The sequence below is a fragment of the Balaenoptera musculus genome, chromosome 12 (assembly GCF_009873245.2).
Source record: "Balaenoptera musculus isolate JJ_BM4_2016_0621 chromosome 12, mBalMus1.pri.v3, whole genome shotgun sequence".
In the NCBI taxonomy this organism is placed as follows: Eukaryota; Metazoa; Chordata; class Mammalia; order Artiodactyla; family Balaenopteridae; genus Balaenoptera; species Balaenoptera musculus.
This window is the reverse complement of record NC_045796.1, coordinates 50,800,832-50,818,820: the sequence shown is the minus strand read 5'-3', so window position 1 is coordinate 50,818,820 and position 17,989 is coordinate 50,800,832. Positions and strand designations below refer to the sequence as shown.

Genomic DNA, 17,989 nt, shown 5'->3' with positions numbered 1-17,989 from the left:
GATTACTGCAGGACCTGTGTGTGACTAGTCTAGGGTGACCCTGGAGATCTGGGACTAACCAGTCACAGAATAGAATTGGTACCTTTATCCCTAGATTTGGGGGTTGGTCTAGAAATCTAAAGCCAGAGACATTGCTAGAGTTAATGTTGTGAAGAAATTGCTTCAAACTTAAGACAGTTTAGCTGAATTGGGCTTACTATGGAAACATAAAAAGTCAGTAGTGTCTTTGGGTGCCTTCCTCAGTGCTACTTCTATATAGTGATGGAGATGTGAGTGCAGAGGTAGAATGTAAATTCCAGAAGGTTTGTCCTTACAGGACACACAGGAAGAGGCTGTACTCTGTTAGCATTTTGCCAAAGGTTCTGGTCCACTCTAAGAAGACTTAGACTGTTACTTAGACTGAATGCCATCTCTGTTATTGCCTTGACTCTTGTTAGTTTATTAGATTGAATATCTCTTGAGCTAAGGCCAAACCCAGTGCACCCTCCCTACCCCAAAACATCTAGATCACGTAAATTTGCCATTGTTCAGATATCTGGATTGTAACCTGTGACACTAGAGACAGGTGGAGGGTAAAATAATGTGTGCCTGAATATTTGTCACATCATTTCTTCTAAATATCATACTTAGTGATAGAAAAGCTAAAAGTATTACTAAATTTGCACTGTGTCTCATCTCACATCTGAATTTGAATATCTGTTCTGGGATCTGAATTAAGCCTCTGAAAGCTACTTAATTTTTTACTATCTGTCAATCAGTTCTACTTGATAGATATGAATAACTGTGTATTAGGTTTTTATAGCTGCTATAAGAAATTACCACAAACTCAGTGACTTAAAACTATACAAATTTATTATCTTATGGAAGTCAGAAGTCCAAAAGAGGTCTCAGTGGACTAAAGTTAGAGTGTCGGCAAGGCTGCGTTCCTTTCTTGAGACCCTAGGGAAAAATCCATTTTCTTGCCCTTTTCATCTTCAAAGCCAGAAATGGCCGGCCCAGGATTTTCCCACGTTACATCACTCTGACACTCACACTCCTGTTTCCCCCTTTCACTTATAATGACCTGTGATTACATTGGGCCCACTTGGACAATCCAGAATAGTCTCCCCATCTTAAGGTCATCTGATTAGCAACCTTAATTCTATCTGCAACTTTAATTCCTTCTTGCCATTGTAACATAACATATTCACAGGTTCTGGTGATTAGGACATAGACATCTTTTTTGTAGGGGAGGGATGCATTATTCTCCTACTACACAGGGGGGAGACTGATAGGAAAGAGAGGGTGAGGGTAATAGGTATCAGGGTAGGTAGAAAAGGAAAATAATACATTGAAAAAAAATCTCTAATGTGTCAGGCAGCATGTTAGTCACTTTGCATATATTATTTTTTTTAATCTGAATAATATCCCTGCGGTGAGTAGTGCCATCATTTCACAGTTTAGAAAATTGAGGTTCTGAGATGTTAAGTAACTTGCCAAAGGTCACAGAGCTGGTAAGTGACAAAGACAGGACTCCAATCCATTATTCATGCTCAGTGTAATGTCATTGAAGGGGTAGAGAAGGCTTAGTTTTTATGAATAAAACCAAAGTGTTTGTCATAGTATATAAACACTCTTAACATACATGTTTTGAGAAGAAAAAGAGTATTGACTGCCTCTATCCAGAACTGTTAACGATCTTTTAAGCCATTATCTTTTAAATATACTTGTTTCTTATTTTGTACTTTTATATAAGTTTTGTAAAACTCATTGATGTTTAATTTATTTGGATATCCTGAAATCATGCTTGATGAAATTAGTGTTGTTGTATAGAAAAAGCTTGATATAATAACAACTACCACTTATGGAAGTATCAGTAAGGCACCAGACCTGTTCTGAGCACTTTATGTGCATTATCAACTTATCTCATCTTTATAACAATCCCATGATACAGGCACAAGTGAGGAAACAGGGGCACTGGGCGTAAGTACCCCTCTTGGTCACACCTGTCACCCTGCTGATGAGGCAGAGCTCGGATTTGGACCCAGGCACTCTGACACCAGAACCATGCTCCCAGCTGCTGTCCTTGCTGTCTCTCGGCCTTATTCATGTGTTTGTACACGTCTCCTTAATTTCCCAGCTGTTTTCTTCTCTCTTAGGTTAAAAACTCACAAATCAGAAAATGTGTGTTTTCGTTAACTTTGTACAGAATCAGCACAGTGTTCTGGGCAATGAGATGAGTTTTATCTACTGAAAACAGCAATGATATTAATCAGGCATTTTGAAATTAAAAACAAAAGTTTAAGAACTTAAAAACGAATGTCAACCAATTTCCTTATCTTTCTGATACCAACTCTTATTTTTCAGGTGTATTTGGGATCTGTAGTGAGCCTTATATGAAGTACGTGTGGAATGGCGAACTTCTGGATATAATTAAAAATACTGTCCATCGTGACTGGCTGCTGTATATTATTCATGGGTTCTGTGGGCAGTCAAGTATCCTTTTTTAAAAAAATTAAGATACATATTATTAAACTTATGCTGTACCAATTTGTAGAAAGCTATGTATGAATTATAAGATTACAATTATCTATGCATCCAACAGATAGATTATAATTACCTATGCATTCCACATAGTTGAAATACAAACAGGAATGCAGATCTACTATGTATAGAGACAAATAACAAGGAAGAAAACACTATGTGCACAGGAAGTGATACAGGTAGTAAGTATCATTCTTACCGGAGAGAAGGAGCAGAATCCCTGACAGGTGGGGAGGATGGGGCAGGCCCACAGGAAAAGTTGAACTTGGCCTGGCCTCAGTCAAAAGGCAGGCCTTGGCAATGAGATTGTGGATTGGGGAAGCACCATGAATGTTGAGATGGAAAAGTTCATGGGAGTGTACTTGTGGTTTGTATGTATCGATAAAACCCCTGGGAGGTACAGTGTAGTGGGAAGGAGATCATTTAGGGGGAGTCAGATTGCCAGTCACCAGATTGCTTTGGTGGTTGGACCAAGGACTTTGGGTTTGCTGCTAGAGCTTTTGAAAGTTTTTTTTCAAGAGGGTAACATACAAGTTAGTTCTTAGGAAGCTTGAGTGGATAGCTATTTTCAAGGTGGATTAAGTAAAATGAGACTAGAACAAGGGACACTTGTTAGGAAAAGATTGCAGTGGTTCAGGCATAATGTAATGAAGGTCTGGATTAGGGCGTAATAGATTAAATAGACGTAGGTTGAGCCTTGGGTTAAGCTGATGAGTTCAATTTTATAAATACCTTTTGTCCTTTAATTTTGCTATGTTGAAACCTCTCAAGGATGTGCTGTTGTGTTATGAGGTTTAGGAAGGCAGTGTCTTCTTTCTAGAAGTGGTGTTTAGGTTTTTCCTGTCCCCTTTTGAGATCAGGTAGGGCATTTGTGCACCTAGCCTGCTTTCTAGTTGACATTCTTCCTTGTGTTCTAGGTTTTTTAAAAACCTAGAGTGAAAACTTTAAAGGAGTGGTTGTTTTGAGACCATTAAGTGGGTGAATGTGATGAACCAATATTATGCTTTCTGGCATCAGAACTTTTGGGAGGAGTGGAGTCAGGGGGTAGAGCTGGATAGATTAGCCTTGAAGAGGACCTGTACTGCCTTCTTTGTGGCAAATGAGGGCAAGGAGAGGCTAGATGAAGCCGCAGAGGACTTTTGGAATGAAGATGAGTGAGATTTGTGTGCTACACTTGAAATGGCTCATTACTTTATAATCATTTTCAACCAGTGAGTGGTATTATCTGCTTGATCATTCACTGAATAATGAGATTTGGCTCTGAATTACTCTTTCTGTTTCCAAAAGTAAAATCAACCTGTAAAAGCACACAGTTTTCACCACCAAGGACACTGAAAAGAATGTGCTACAGTTTCTAAAGACAGTTTCTAAAAGGTAATTCTAAACTGTTTTGTATTTCTCAAGAGCTAACTCAGGGCCTGGCATATATTAAGTACAATAAATGGTTTTTTTTAAAGTAGTGAATAGCACCATAGATTATAATTTTAAAGCTCGTTAGTTGAAATGTTGACTCCAGTCTCCCAGTTATCAAGCATTTAATGAATTCTGGAAGTCTATATGATGATAAAGGTCATTGCTATTTACTGAACGTTTGCTATAGGCCAGGCAGTAGTAACCATTACACACATTACGTAACCTAGTCTTCCCAGCCACCTAATAAAATTGGTTACTTTTTTTAGTACTTATACCATTTTACAGAAGATGAAATGGAGACTCAGAAAGTTAAATAAGGTGACATAATTAATAAACTTTATTTTGATTAAACAGTTCCCAGTGTTCAGTTTTGCAGTTAGGTGACAAATTTGGGTGCTCTCACTGTATTATACTAACTCCATTCCCTCAGAGTTATCTATTGCTTCATAATTTAAACACCCTGTTAAGTGACATATGCTCACTGTGACAGGTATATGGTCTCTGAAGACTAAGGAAGGATTAGTTGTACCTGTTTACATCCTTACTTGGCTATAAGGAGGGACCACAGGTCTTCCCTTGGCCGATAACCCTACATCTGGTTACCGTTTCCTCTGAAGTTCATGGAAACCACTCCTTAGTGAGGTTCGTTTTTGCCTTAATACCTACATAATTGGAAAGAACAGTTAGACCCAATGTTGTTCCATTCTTGGGTGGAGCTTTTTGGTGTTCTTTAACGTACTGGACAAAGTATATTGGGTATAATGATTCTCTTGGTTTGGTGTGACAGTCATGAGTGCTAAATAGCTTTAACTTGATTTCCAAGAGCTGTTGATCTATGGACGACCTGTGTATGTCACTTTAATAGCTAGAAGATCCAGTAAGTTTGCTGGGACCCGTTTTCTCAAGAGAGGTGCAAACTGTGAGGTAAGATGGGAAAACAACAACACTGCTGGCAATTTAACTTTTTACATCAGCTTTGCTGACAGATGAAGCAAAGTGGAATTTTAGAAAGTGGAATTTCTTAGTTTGGGACATTATCAAGAGAATAATGAATTCTCTGGAGTATCGGAAACTTGTGAGAAATATGACTAATGTACAGATATTCTGAAAAATTAACTATCTTAGAGTTATGCAATACCTTAGGAAGTTATGAAATGTCTAATGTTTTGGAGGATGAGTCATTTCTGTAATATATGAAAAAATGTAGTACATATTTAGTGGAGAGACTAAAATAGCAAAGCACCTCCACCCAAGGAATAAATGGAGGGGAGCACTCATTGGAAATGCATCCTTGACAAGAAGACTGAGTAGAGCAAGGCATTGGAAACCCTTTACCCCCTCCCCTCTGCTTTAGTTTGGCTCAAGACAGACTCCTTCTCTACTCACCCCTAGAAAATAACAACAAATTCATCTGTCCTGCCTTCAGTCATGTAATGTCCTTTGAGTGTTCCATCTCTCTTTGCAATAGACAACTTGAGTCTTAGGCAGATGTGTGATTGAGTAGACAGATGGAGCAAGACATTAGGTTTTGATCCTGCCTTAAAATAGCAACATTTGTTCTTAAAATTATATCAACAGTGAACATAGTTATAACTGGTGCTTTAAGAAAAAAGCAGAATTTTGCAACTCTATTATTTACTTTTGAATATTTCAAGGGTAATTAAACAGGTACATTATTAATGCCTCTAAAATTATTCTTTGTCATATCATCATATACTTTTATAGGTAAAGCTATCTCACGATTTTTTTTTTCTCTCCGTCAGGCATCTTTTATTTGAATCTCACTCTTTCTTTTGTCCTTTTATTCCTCCTTGGTCTTCAGAATTGAATTTTTATATTTCTCTGGTCTTCCTAACCTCCTGGATAATTTCATGTGATTGTTTATTTTTGGTCTCCTTCTCTGCCATTTATATCACTCAAGCTGTTCTCTATCTATTACTTGTATTATTAGCTATTTAATTTGATTTTTCCTTTGTCTAGTCTCTGCTATTTTTAATTGCTTCCTTTATTGCATTTTAATGATTTTCCTTTTTTTAATATGCACATGAATGTTGATTAACATTTACCTCTTTTAAAACATTCTAAGACTAGGAATTATATTTTCATTGTGTACTTGAAATTTTTTCCATTAAAAAATTCTAAGGATATAAAATATTTTTAAATGCACCTTTCTTTCCAGGGTGATGTTGCAAATGAAGTGGAAACTGAACAAATACTCTGCGATGCTTCTGTCATGTCTTTTACTGCAGGAAGTTATTCTTCTTATGTGCAAGTTAGAGGATCAGTTCCCTTATACTGGTCTCAGGACATTTCAACTATGATGCCTAAGCCACCTATTACATGTGCGTAGAACAGTCTTTTTTAATAGTAACTCTTCTTTACCCACATTTAGAGATAGTGAACTACTGTCACAGAAATCTCATAAATGCTTGGGTTTTAATGAAGTTTTAGTACTGAAAAGTAGATCATTTAGAAGAAGGACTACTAATATTTTTATGCAATAACTTTTATGTATGTATTTTAAATTTTGGCCACTAGTAAATTATTTATATTATAAAATATAAATGTAATTATTTATATTCAGAAATATAAGAATCATTCAAATTCAGTAAATACATGAAGAATGATTGATAAGCTCAAGAGGAATTTGAGACATGAAACTACCAGAAGATTAGTTGAATTGCATTTCTTGAAACATTATAATGCAAAACAAAACACTGTACTTCTTTTATTCTTTCTTTACAGTTTTCATTATGGTACTTACTCATTTTTTTTGTCCCCCCAGTGGATCAGGCAGATCCATTTGCCCATGTGGCTGCCCTTCACTTTGACCAGATGCTTCAGAGGTTTGGCTCCCCCATCATCATCTTAAATTTAGTGAAGGTATGACGCGCTATCTGTTTGGTTATGAAATTCAATTACACTGGACAACACGGAGGGGTTTAACAAGCCTGCTTTACCTCTCCCCAGAGGAGAGACTTGTGGATTTATCATGCTGTGATGGCTCACGGTGTCTGAACTGTCTGAGCCTCTGTCCTTTGGCCTCTGATTCCATGTGGCCTCTTCCCTGGGTACGTGGGAGAATCTGTGGTGTGTTCCCTAGGGAAGAGAGCAATGAGCATGTCAGTCTCCTGATTTTCTGGGGTGAACTAGGTGCGGGTGAAATTCTGCCTCAGCTTCTAGGACAGCCTGGGGAAGGAAGCATGGAGATCAAACAGGCACAGCGTAGCCTTGATACAACCACTTTCTTTGACCATCCAAAAGATCTGCTGGGCAAGATAATATGTGGTAATGGGATCTAAAGACTAGATTCAGAAATTGGGTGTGGTTGTAGCTCAAGGATCGGGTGGACAGAGTGGTGGCCTGGCCTCATAATTCTGTGCTTCCTTGTCAGAGTACACTGTCTGGTCAACATATCTTGTGTATATGAGTAGGCAGTCAGGTCAAAGGCCTGGGGTAGAGGGCAGGGAGGCTAGATAAGAAGAAATAAAAGGAATCCAAATCGGAAAAGAAGAAGTAAAACTGTCACTGTTTGCAGATGACATGATACTATACACAGAGAATCCTAAAGATGCTACCAGAAAACTACTAGAGCTAATCAGTGAACTTGGTAATGTAGCAGGTTACAAAATTAATGCACAGAAATATCTTGCATTCTTATACACTAATGATGAAAAATCTGACAGAGAAATTAAGGGAACACTCCCATTTACCATTGCAACAAAAATAATAAAATACCTAAGAATAAACCTACCTAAGGAGACAAGAAACCTGTATGCAGAAAACTATAAGACACTGATGAAAGAAATTAAAGATGATACAAACAGATGGAGAGATACCATGTTCTTGGATTGGAAGAATCAACACTGTGAAAATGACTATACTACCCAAAGCAATCTACAGATTCAGTGCAATCCCTGTCAAACTACCAATGGCATTTTTCACAGAGCTAGAACAAAAAATTTCACAATGTGTATGGAAACACAAAAGACCCCGAACAGCCAAAGCAATCTTGAGAAGGAAAAACGGAGCTGGAGGAATCAGGCTCCCTGACTTCAGACTATACTACAAAGCTACAGTAATCAAGACAGTATGGTACTGGCACAAAAACAGAAATATAGATCAATGGAACAGGATAGAAAGGCCGGAGATAAACCCATGCACATGTGGTCACCTTATCTTTAATAAAGGAGGCAAGAGTATACAATGGAGAAAAGACAGCCTCTTCAATAAGTGGTGCTGGGAGAACTGGACAGCTACATGTAAAAGAATGAAATTAACACTCCCTAACACCATACACAAAAATAAACTCAAAATGGATTAAAGACCTAAATGTAAGGCCAGACACTATCAAACTCTTAGACGAAAACATAGGCACATACACTCTATGACATAAATCACAGCAAGATCCTTTTTGACCCACCTCCTAGAGAAATGGAAATAAAAACACAAATAAACAAATGGGACCTAATGAAACTTAAAAGCTTTTGCACAACAAAGGACACCATAAACAAGATGAAAAGACAACCCTCACAATGGGAGAAAATATTTGCAAATGAAGCAACTGACAAAGAATTAATCTCCAAAATTTACAAGCAGCTCATGCAGCTCAATATCAAAAATACAAACAACCCAATCCAAAAATGGGCAGAAGACCTAAATAGATATTTCTCCAAAGAAGACATACAGATTGCCAACAAACACATGGAAGAATGCTCAACATCACTAATCATTAGAGAAATGCAAATCAAAACTACAATGAGGTATCACCTCACACCAGTCAGAATGGCCATCATCAGAAAATCTACAAACAATGCTGGAGAGGGTGTGGAGAAAAGGGAACCCTCTTGCTTGTTGGCAGGAATGTAAATTGATACAGCCACTATGGAGAACAGTATGGAGGTTCCTTAAAAAACTAAAAATAGAACTACCATACAACCCAGCAATCCCACTACTGGGCATATACCCTGAGAAAACCATAATTCAAAAAGAGTCATGTACCACAATGTTCATTGCAGTTCTATTTACAATAGCCAGGACATGGAAGCAACCTAAGTGTCCATCGACAGATGAATGGATAAAGAAGATGTGGCACATATATACAATGGAATATTACTCAGCCATAAAAAGAAAAGAAGTTGAGTTATTTGTAGTGAGGTGGATGGACCTAGAGACTGTCATACAGAGTGAAGTAAGTCAGAAAGGGAAAAACAAATACTGTATGCTAACACATATATATGGACTCTTAAAAAAAAAAGGTTCTGAAGAACCTAGCAGCAGGACAGGAATAAAGACACAGACGTAGAGAATGGACTTGAGGACACGGGGAGGGGGACGGGTAAGCTGGGACGAAGTGAGAGAGTGGCATGGACATACATACACTACCAAATGTAAAATAGATAGCTAGTGGGAAGCAGCTGCATAGCACAGGGAGATCAGCTCAGTGCTTAGTGACCACCTAGAGGGGTGGGATAGGGAGGGTGAGAGGGAGATGACACAAGAGGGAGGAGATATGGGGATATATGTATATGTATAGCCGATTCACTTTGTTATAAAGCAGAAACTAACACACCGTTGTAAAGCAATTATACTCCAATAAAGATGTTAAAAAAAAAACAGAAAGAGAAGTCACAAACCAATAATAAAATAATACTGAATTTTATATTTTAAAAACAAAGAAATCATAGCTGTCTCTGTTGCAACAAAATGAAATGGAAGAATCTCATTCTGTGGCCAGGAAAACTCTGAGTGTATGAAAAGCAAGGGTTTTGTTATATTATGTTTGTGGCAGTTGGCCGACAAACTAGTAGTATCTGAGATTATTCTGAGAAGTTGGTTAGTAAGTATAATTCAATTTAATTAAAAACCAAGGAATCCTATGTCCATTTAGTCCACCATTTGACAAGCAGTTTTGAAGGTTTCCTTTGTGCCAGCGCAATCATAGAAGCAGTCGCTGCCTTCCCAGGGCTACCAGTCTAACAGAGGAGATGGTGAAGTGATGCAGAGGTACCAACACAGGGTTACGATGCTATGAGAGCTTATAAGGGGAAAGAAGTCTTCCCTGAGGAAGTGATGAGTCAGCTCAGCCTGAGCGAAGAGGCATTAACAAGGCCAAGAAGAAAGAGAACAGCAGGTACAAAGGCCCTGAGACAGGAAGGGATATGGTAGATTTAAGGAAGAAAAGGCCTGTCTGGCTGGGTCCCAGAAGATGAGGGAGTTTTGCCAGACATGCAGAGCCTTGTAGGGTGTGTTAATGAGTCTGGTCTTTATCCTGACTTTCCAAAACCATTGAAGGTTTTGTATGGTTGAGAGAATGGTGATCAGATTTCTGTTTTGAAAAGATCATCCTGACCTCAACCTAGAGAATGAATGGATTGGTACAAGGCTAAAGTCTATGTTGGAAGACCACATAGGTGGCTGTTAGAATTATCCAGAAAAGGGTAACTGGCCTAAACTCGGGTGGTGTGGTAGAGGTGGAGAGAAGTGGACACAGGCAGTAGACTCGGTGATGAGCTGGGTCTGAGATGAGGGAGAAGGAGATGTCAGGCTTGATTCCTAGGTTTCTGGCGAGTATCAGCTGGATGGATGGTGATGCCATTCACTGAGCCGGGGATCATGGACTCAGCCTGTGAGGGAAGATGGTGAGTACGGTTTGGATGTGCTGAGGTTTGAGATGGGTTGAGTCCTGTCAGAGAAGCTGGCAAGTGGGTGGCCAGTGTGTGAGATAGAAGCTCAGGAGAGAGGTCTGGGCTGAGATGTGATTTTGTGGCTCATGTGTGTCCCAGCGATATTTGAAGACATGGGCATGGAGGTGATACCCATATAGAGGGTACAGAGTGAGAAGAGGGAAGAGCCTCCAGTCTTGTCTTGAGGACCCCCCAGCTCTTAATGTCCAGTTAGAGCAGGCGGAGTCTGTAAAGGAGCCTGGGAAAGAACAGACAGAAAAGTACGAGGAAAACCAGGTGAGCGCTGCATTATGACAACTAAGAGAAAGTGTGTTTCGTGATGAAGGAAGTAAGCAATCAACAGTGGCAAAGGCTGCTGACAGGTCAAGTAAGATGAAAACAGAAAATATGCTCCTTGGTGTTACCAACAGTGAGAGCACTGACTGAAGTGGACTGAGCTGTAGGAGGACTTCCCTAGTCCTGGGGAAATGAAATACCTAATGAGAAATGAAGAGTTGGTGTTTTCATCAGTATGTTGTTGTTTTTTTTTTAAGAGAGCATAATGATGTGTTTAAAAGCCTGTGGGAAGGATCCATTTGGGATCCTTGAGAGGTATAAAACACAGGAGAGAGAAAGGACGATCAGGGGCATCATGTGCTTCAGAAAGGAGGAAATCTGAAACATGGAGAGAGGAATTATTTTAATGGGAGGACAGAGAATAGTAAGGGTGTGTGTGTGTGTGTGTGTGTGTGTGTGTGTGTGTGTGTGTGTGTGTGTGTGTGTGTGTGTGTGTGTGTGTGTGTGTGTGTGTGTGTGTGTGTGTGTGTGTGTGTGTGTGTGTGTGTGTGTGTTGTGTATGCACACATGCTCCTTCCTGATGACTGTAACTTCTCCTTAAGATAAGAGGGAAGGTCACCTGCTCAGAGCAGAGGTTTGAGGGTGGTGGAAGTTTCACAGCCTTCATGTATGTGCGAGGGTGGATTGACCAGAGACCTCCAGGCAATGCTAAGGGCTAATTTCAGGTTGGTGATCAGGATTTCTTTCTTTTTTTTTTTTTTAATTAATTAATTTATTTTTGGCTGCATTGGGTCTTCGTTTCTGTGCGAGGGCTTTCTCTAGTTGTGGCAAGCGGGGGCCACTCTTCATCGCAGTGCGTGGGCCTCTCACTGTCGCGGCCTCTCTTGTTGCGGAGCACAGGCTCCAGATGCGCAGGCTCAGTAGTTGTGGCTCACGGGCCTAGTTGCTCCGCGGCATGTGGGATCTTCCCAGACCAGGGCTCAAACCCGTGTCCCCTGCACTAGCAGGCAGATTCTCAACCACTGCACCACCAGGGAAGCCCACGGATGTTCACTTTTTATTCTGCCTCCGTATGACGTGTCTAAAGTGGAATACTTTTCTTGATTTCTTTTCTCTTTGCCCTGTGTTGTGCACTATCTCCTGCCCTCCCTCCACTCCACCATGTGGAGGTTTGAGACACTGCTTGTCAGACATTTTGCAGCAATCCTTATACTGTCAGTGCTGCTACTGGGGATCAATAGGAAGCCAGCCAGGGATCTGATGTCGTTGTACATCAGAGGACTTTAATCTGGGGGCCATGGACGGCCATTGGGGGATGTCTCTGAACCCTTTGAAACAATCACTTGCATATGTGAAGTTTTCATCTGGTTGTCAAAGGGGTCTGTGACCAAAGAAGGTCGATGAAACAATCCACTTGCTAATCCACTGTGGGCAGAAAATGCATAAAGCAGATTCTTTACATAGAGATGATTGAAAGTTGATGAAATAACCTTATCTCTCCATCTCATTAAATGTCAGATTTGATAGAAGAAATTCAAAAACTTTTTGTTTCTCTAGTTGGCTTAAAGTGCTTTTGAGAAAATTACAGGTATACAATTTAATTTCCTCAGATGTAAAAATAAGCTAAATATTTGTTCATCCCAAACTGATTTAATGCTGTTCTTAATCAATTCTTATCTAATTCCTCCATATATACAGCTGTGCAAAATAGATACCCTTTTTCTGTTTCCTCAGTGATTATCTAATTAAATTCATGACAGTTGAAAAGTAATCACCGTGGTTGAAAACTGTAGACCTATTTTGATGCCAGCAATAGTACCTCAGTGCTGTATCCATATTGCTGAATTAATTGTTTTTTGTTTGTTTCTATGTGAAGTCCTGATCAGGATAACAATAAAGTTAATTTTTATTAATCCTTACCGTGTGTCATATGCTCTGATAAGAAACTATCATGTTTCATCTCATTTAAACCTCACATTAATCCTTTAAGGGAGATACTACTGTTACCCATTTTACAGATGAAGAAATGGAGGCCCAGGAAAGTTGAGAACCTTGCTCAAGGCCATGTGGCTGGTAAGAGGCAGAGCCAGCACTCCAACCACAAAGCTGGACGCTATGCACCAGCTCCTCTTGCATGGGAGGCAGTATGATGTCTAAGGAGCTACAGCAGGCAAGGAGGAGGGCAGTCAGGTTTAGTCCCAGGAACGCCTCCCAGCTTCAGTTCATCCAGCCACAGTGTAAAAGGGGAAGACATGGCTGCCTTGGCTTCCTCACGGGGATTTTATGAAAGCCAAGTTTAAAAGCCTATGAACGGGACTTCCCTGGTGGCCCAGTGGTTAAGAATCTGCCTGCCAGTGCAGGAGACACAGGTTCAAGCCCTGGTCCGGGAAGATCCCACATGCCGCGGAGCAACTAAGCCCGCGTCGCAATTACTGAGCCTGCGCTCTAGAGCCCGTGAGCCACAACTACTGAGCCCGTGTGCTGCAACTACTGAAGCCCACACGCCTAGAGCCCGTGCTCCACAACAAGAGAAGCCACCGCAATGAGAAGCCTGCGCACCGCAACGAAGAGTAGCCCCCGCTCGCCGCAACTAGAGAAAGCCCGCGCACAGCAACGAAGACCCAACGCAGCCAAAAAAAAAAAAAGCCTATGGAGCCTGCGAAAGCGTCCTCGGCTCTGCCAGTTTGGGGATTAGCCATGTAGGCCCAGTTGATTCTCTCTGGTCCTTAGCTGGCTGGGGTTGGAGGTTCCTTTCTTCTGGTCCTTGGGAAGTTCTCCTTTGCCGAAGTGGAGTGTGGAGTGTGGAGTGTGTAGAACAGGCCTGTGTAGGGTGAGCTGGGCTTCTTGGGACTGTAGGAGGTTATGAGGAAGAAATCTGATCTCCTTGAGTCTTTAATGCTCACTATCTGTTGACTGTAATTCAGTGATGCATTTATTTCTTTGCATTTATATTATTTTAATTTGAGTAGGTAGGTTTCATTATTGTATATTTAGCACTTCAGCTTTTTGTCTTAGTGGCAAAGTTATGTTAAAAGTCTGTTCCTCTGGGCTTCCCTGGTGGCGCAGTGGTTGAGAATCTGCCTGCCAATGCAGGGGACACGGGTTCGAGCCCTGGTCTGGGAAGATCCCACATGCCGCGGAGCAACTGGGCCCGTGAGCCACAACTACTGAGCCTGCGCGTCTGGAGCCTGTGCTCCGCAACAAGAGAGGCCGCGATAGTGAGAGGCCCGCGCACCGCGATGAAGAGTGGCCCCCGCTTGGTGCAACTAGAGAAAGCCCTCGCACAGAAATGAAGACCCAACACAGCCAAAAATAAATAAATAAATAAATAATAATTAAAGGTGCTAATAATTAAAAAAAAAAAAAAAAGTCTGTTCCTCTGATTTAAGGTAGTTAGAACACTGAAAATGTTTAATTTTTGGTAAAGGAACGAGAGAAAAGAAAGCATGAGAGAATTCTGAGTGAAGAACTCGTAGCTGCTGTGACCTACCTCAACCAGTTTTTGCCTCCCGAGCACAGGATTATTTATATTCCTTGGGATATGGCCAAGTACACCAAAAGGTGAGCAGATGCTCATAACGTCTGGTTATATTTTCCTCTTCTTGTGATGTAAAATAGCAGGAAGCTGATCTCTCTGCTAAAGTGAATGTTACTTTTTTCATTTCCTTTGTGAACCGGCTTGAGGGGCTGTTTAACTGCTGGTGTATAATTTGAGGGCTTAAATTAGTTGACCAAATTCTTTTTGCCCACCATTTTTACCATTTAGAAATTCTCTTTGAAGTATCTAGTGACCTCAGAACATCTTTACTCTGCTACTTTTCCTTAAAGGCATTAGTTTCACTTTTTTCTATTTCATTCTTTCTCCCTGTTTAATCACTTTCTCAGACACCACTTTCAGATTATCTCATGCATGGATGAACCAGCACTAACTCTTGACTGTTTATAGTAAATCCAAACCCCTTAGTGTAATGTTAAAGCCCCATCACCTGGTTGGTTCCAGAATGTATAACTTCTTCTTTATTCCCAGGGCTGTTCTGTTCCTGAAAAGCTAACCTTCATGTTCTGTCCCCAGTGCAGCAACCAAGGTCCAATTCTGGAACCTTTGTTCCTATTGTTGTTTCCCCCTGCCCTCCACTGGCTGCTTTCCCACCTCTCTCTCAAGATCTGATTCAAAACTCATCTCATCCAAGGAACTTGCATTCATTTACTAGGGGTCATACAAACATTAGGCTCATATTGAGGTCTCCGTTATTTTTAAATGTCACTGTATTGTTTTGCACTTGACTCATTGTACTTTTTTCTGAATCATTTTATGTAGTTAGATACATGCACGTGTGCACACACACAAACATACACATACACACACACACACACACATACTTTCCCAGAGTATAAGCCTGGTTGCAGGTTGGTGCCATTAGTAGTAATTTATTTTCCAGTGTTTTCTTCCCTTGCCACCGCACTGTGCATTGTGCTCTCTTCACATTTCATGAATCCATATTTAACTGACTGCACTCTTGGGGAGTGAAAGGCTTTGGGAAAAGCTCTTGCAGGGGGATGTCATGTGCCGAGTTTAAGGTTTGCCAATAGTTGCTATCGAGTTACAGGCCCTTCATGTCTCCTTGCACCAAATCTTGCTAGTTATTGAGTACATATTGCATTCTAGAAATTAATTCTTACAATGTTCCTATTGAGTACAAACCAGACATTTTAAAAATTAAATCCCTGAGTATCATTACTGTAGATTTTGCTTTAGATGTGAGAATAAATATGTATTAAGACGTGGGCTCTTCTCACTTCTCTCATTCTTCCTCCTTGCCCGCAGCAAGCTGTGTAATGTTCTGGATCGCCTGAACGTGATTGCAGAAAGTGTGGTGAAGAAAACAGGTTTCTTTGTAAACCGCCCTGATTCATACTGTAGCATTTTGCGGCCAGATGAAAAGTATGTATGGTGTTTTAAAACCTAAAAGAAATCAAGAATTTTGCTCTTACAGATAAAAAATATTCTAAATATGAGCAGTTTGACTCCTTGGAAGATGGATGACTTTATTCCTTTGGGGAGACAAGACACGCAGCCCATGTGACTGTGGAACGAACGTTCATGATGGCATGCAGTTTCCTCTGCGGGTATATACCCTGAGATGGAAGCCATGGAATCTCTTGCTTCTTAGAATAAACATTACATAAAATATTTCTGTAAAGTAAAATTTTCTGTAATGAATTCTATTCTTCAGTATTAAATAGGAGCAGGAAAATTTTTCTAATAAACCAGTGTATACATTAGTGTTTAAACTAACGTTTTAATGAAAATGTATCATTGTATTATAGTTAGTTGCTCACAAGTCTTTCCTCATTACTACTCTGTGAGCTCCTTCAGATCAAGCAAATGTGCTTTATCTTTTAAGGGACCAATATTATATATTTCCAGTATTTTATTTTCAGTTAGTAAAGTTAACTATAATGGTAAACACACACACACACACACACACACACACACACACACACACACAAAGCAAAAACAAAAAACAACCAACTACTAATGTGTACGTCTTTGCAAGTCATCCTTTTGTTATAGTTTGAATTTCGAGGCACCTGTGACCAGGGTCCTCAAGACCACTCCCAGGCTCAGTGATTCACTAGGAGAACTCAAAGGACCCAGCATATTGTTGTTCTCTTGGCTATGATTTATTACTACCAAACAAAACAAAGCAAAATTAGCCAAGGGAAAAGGCACATGGGGTGAAGTCCAGAGGAAATCAGGGGCATGCTTCCAGAGTCCTCTCCTGGTAGAGGCACACAGAGAGCGCTAATTCCCCCAGCGACTTGTGACGGTGAGTGTGTGAAATGTTGCCAACCAGGGGAGATGACGAAAGACTTGGTGCCAGGGTTTTTATTGGAGGTGGTCCTATAGGCAGCCTCTGCCTGGCAGCTTCCAAAATTTCAGACTCGCAGAAGGAAAGGATGTTCAGCAAACCATGTTGTTTCTACAGACGGCTTAGGCACATTGAGCCACTCTTGTCTGTTCTGGGAATGGTGGAAACTGAAGTTCCAGACTCCAGCCGAGGGCCAGCCTTATAAGCAGGCCTTTCTGAGGATAGCAGTCAGGCCTGCTGTGTTAATTCTTTTCTGCACTGCACCTTGTTTTAAATAATTAAAATATTTTAAATAATTAAAATAGTAATATCATTATATAGTACTTATGTAATAAGAACATTTCCCCAGGCATTCATTAGCATGTGGAGAAAGTATGTAGGAAAGAAAATAATAAGGAAGACTGTAAAAACAACCGAAGGACTGTAACAAAGCTCCATGAAGAAAAGCTGGAGGAGGTGGGGCCTCCTAACGTTGAGGGGAGAAGGATCAGGCTTGGAAGATTTTATTATAAAGTTGCCCTGCAATTATTAGTCATGTCTGTAGAGACCAAACAGGAAATGGGCTTAAATTAAAGCATGAGAGATTTTGGTTGAACATGGGTGACAAAATGCTAAGAGTGTAGGGCTGGAGCAGGTTAAGATGCTCCTTTCCTGGTCTCCCTTTAGAGCATGGATAGCGTTCCAGCTCTGTGACTTGCATATTCACTTTCCTGAGAGAATGAAAGTAAACTGAATCAGCTGATTATTCAGAGGCATTCAGCCCTATTACTTTGATTCTTAATAAAGAGCTAGTACCAAATATGAATATAGATTATGTTATTAAAATGTTTAATTAAAGCATGTATTTTTAAACACAGGTGGAATGAACTAGGAGGATGTGTGATTTCCACTGGTCGCCTGCAGGTATAGATGACATTGTATTAATAATGAATAGAATCTGTATCCACAGTGTATTATGTTTTCTGAAAGCAACCATGGAGAGATACTTCTTATTGAATGCAAAATTATTAATCATTTGAGAATGAGGTTTTTTTTTTTTATATGTTTATTTATTTATTTTTGGCTGCGTTGGGTCTTCGTTGCTGCGTGCTGGTTTTTTCTAGTGGCGGTGAGCAGGGGCTATGCTTCGTTGTGGTACACGGGCTTCTCATTGCGGTGGCTTCCCTTGTTGTGGAGCACGGGCTCTAGGTGTGTGGGCTTCAGTAGTTGTGGCACGTG

At 40.3% G+C, this 17,989-nt stretch overlaps 1 protein-coding gene across 1 annotated transcript in view; it reads left to right on the top strand.

The window, feature by feature from the left end:
• Nucleotides 1-17,989, top strand: part of FIG4 (FIG4 phosphoinositide 5-phosphatase) — a 127,755-nt gene that overhangs the window by 40,377 nt on the left and 69,389 nt on the right. The window contains exons 7-13 of the mRNA XM_036872062.1: nt 2,347-2,475; nt 4,760-4,860; nt 6,116-6,278; nt 6,722-6,819; nt 14,326-14,459; nt 15,724-15,840; nt 17,629-17,674. Coding sequence (XP_036727957.1) covers nt 2,347-2,475; nt 4,760-4,860; nt 6,116-6,278; nt 6,722-6,819; nt 14,326-14,459; nt 15,724-15,840; nt 17,629-17,674 — 788 coding nt within the window. The remainder of the gene's footprint in view (nt 1-2,346; nt 2,476-4,759; nt 4,861-6,115; nt 6,279-6,721; nt 6,820-14,325; nt 14,460-15,723; nt 15,841-17,628; nt 17,675-17,989) is intronic.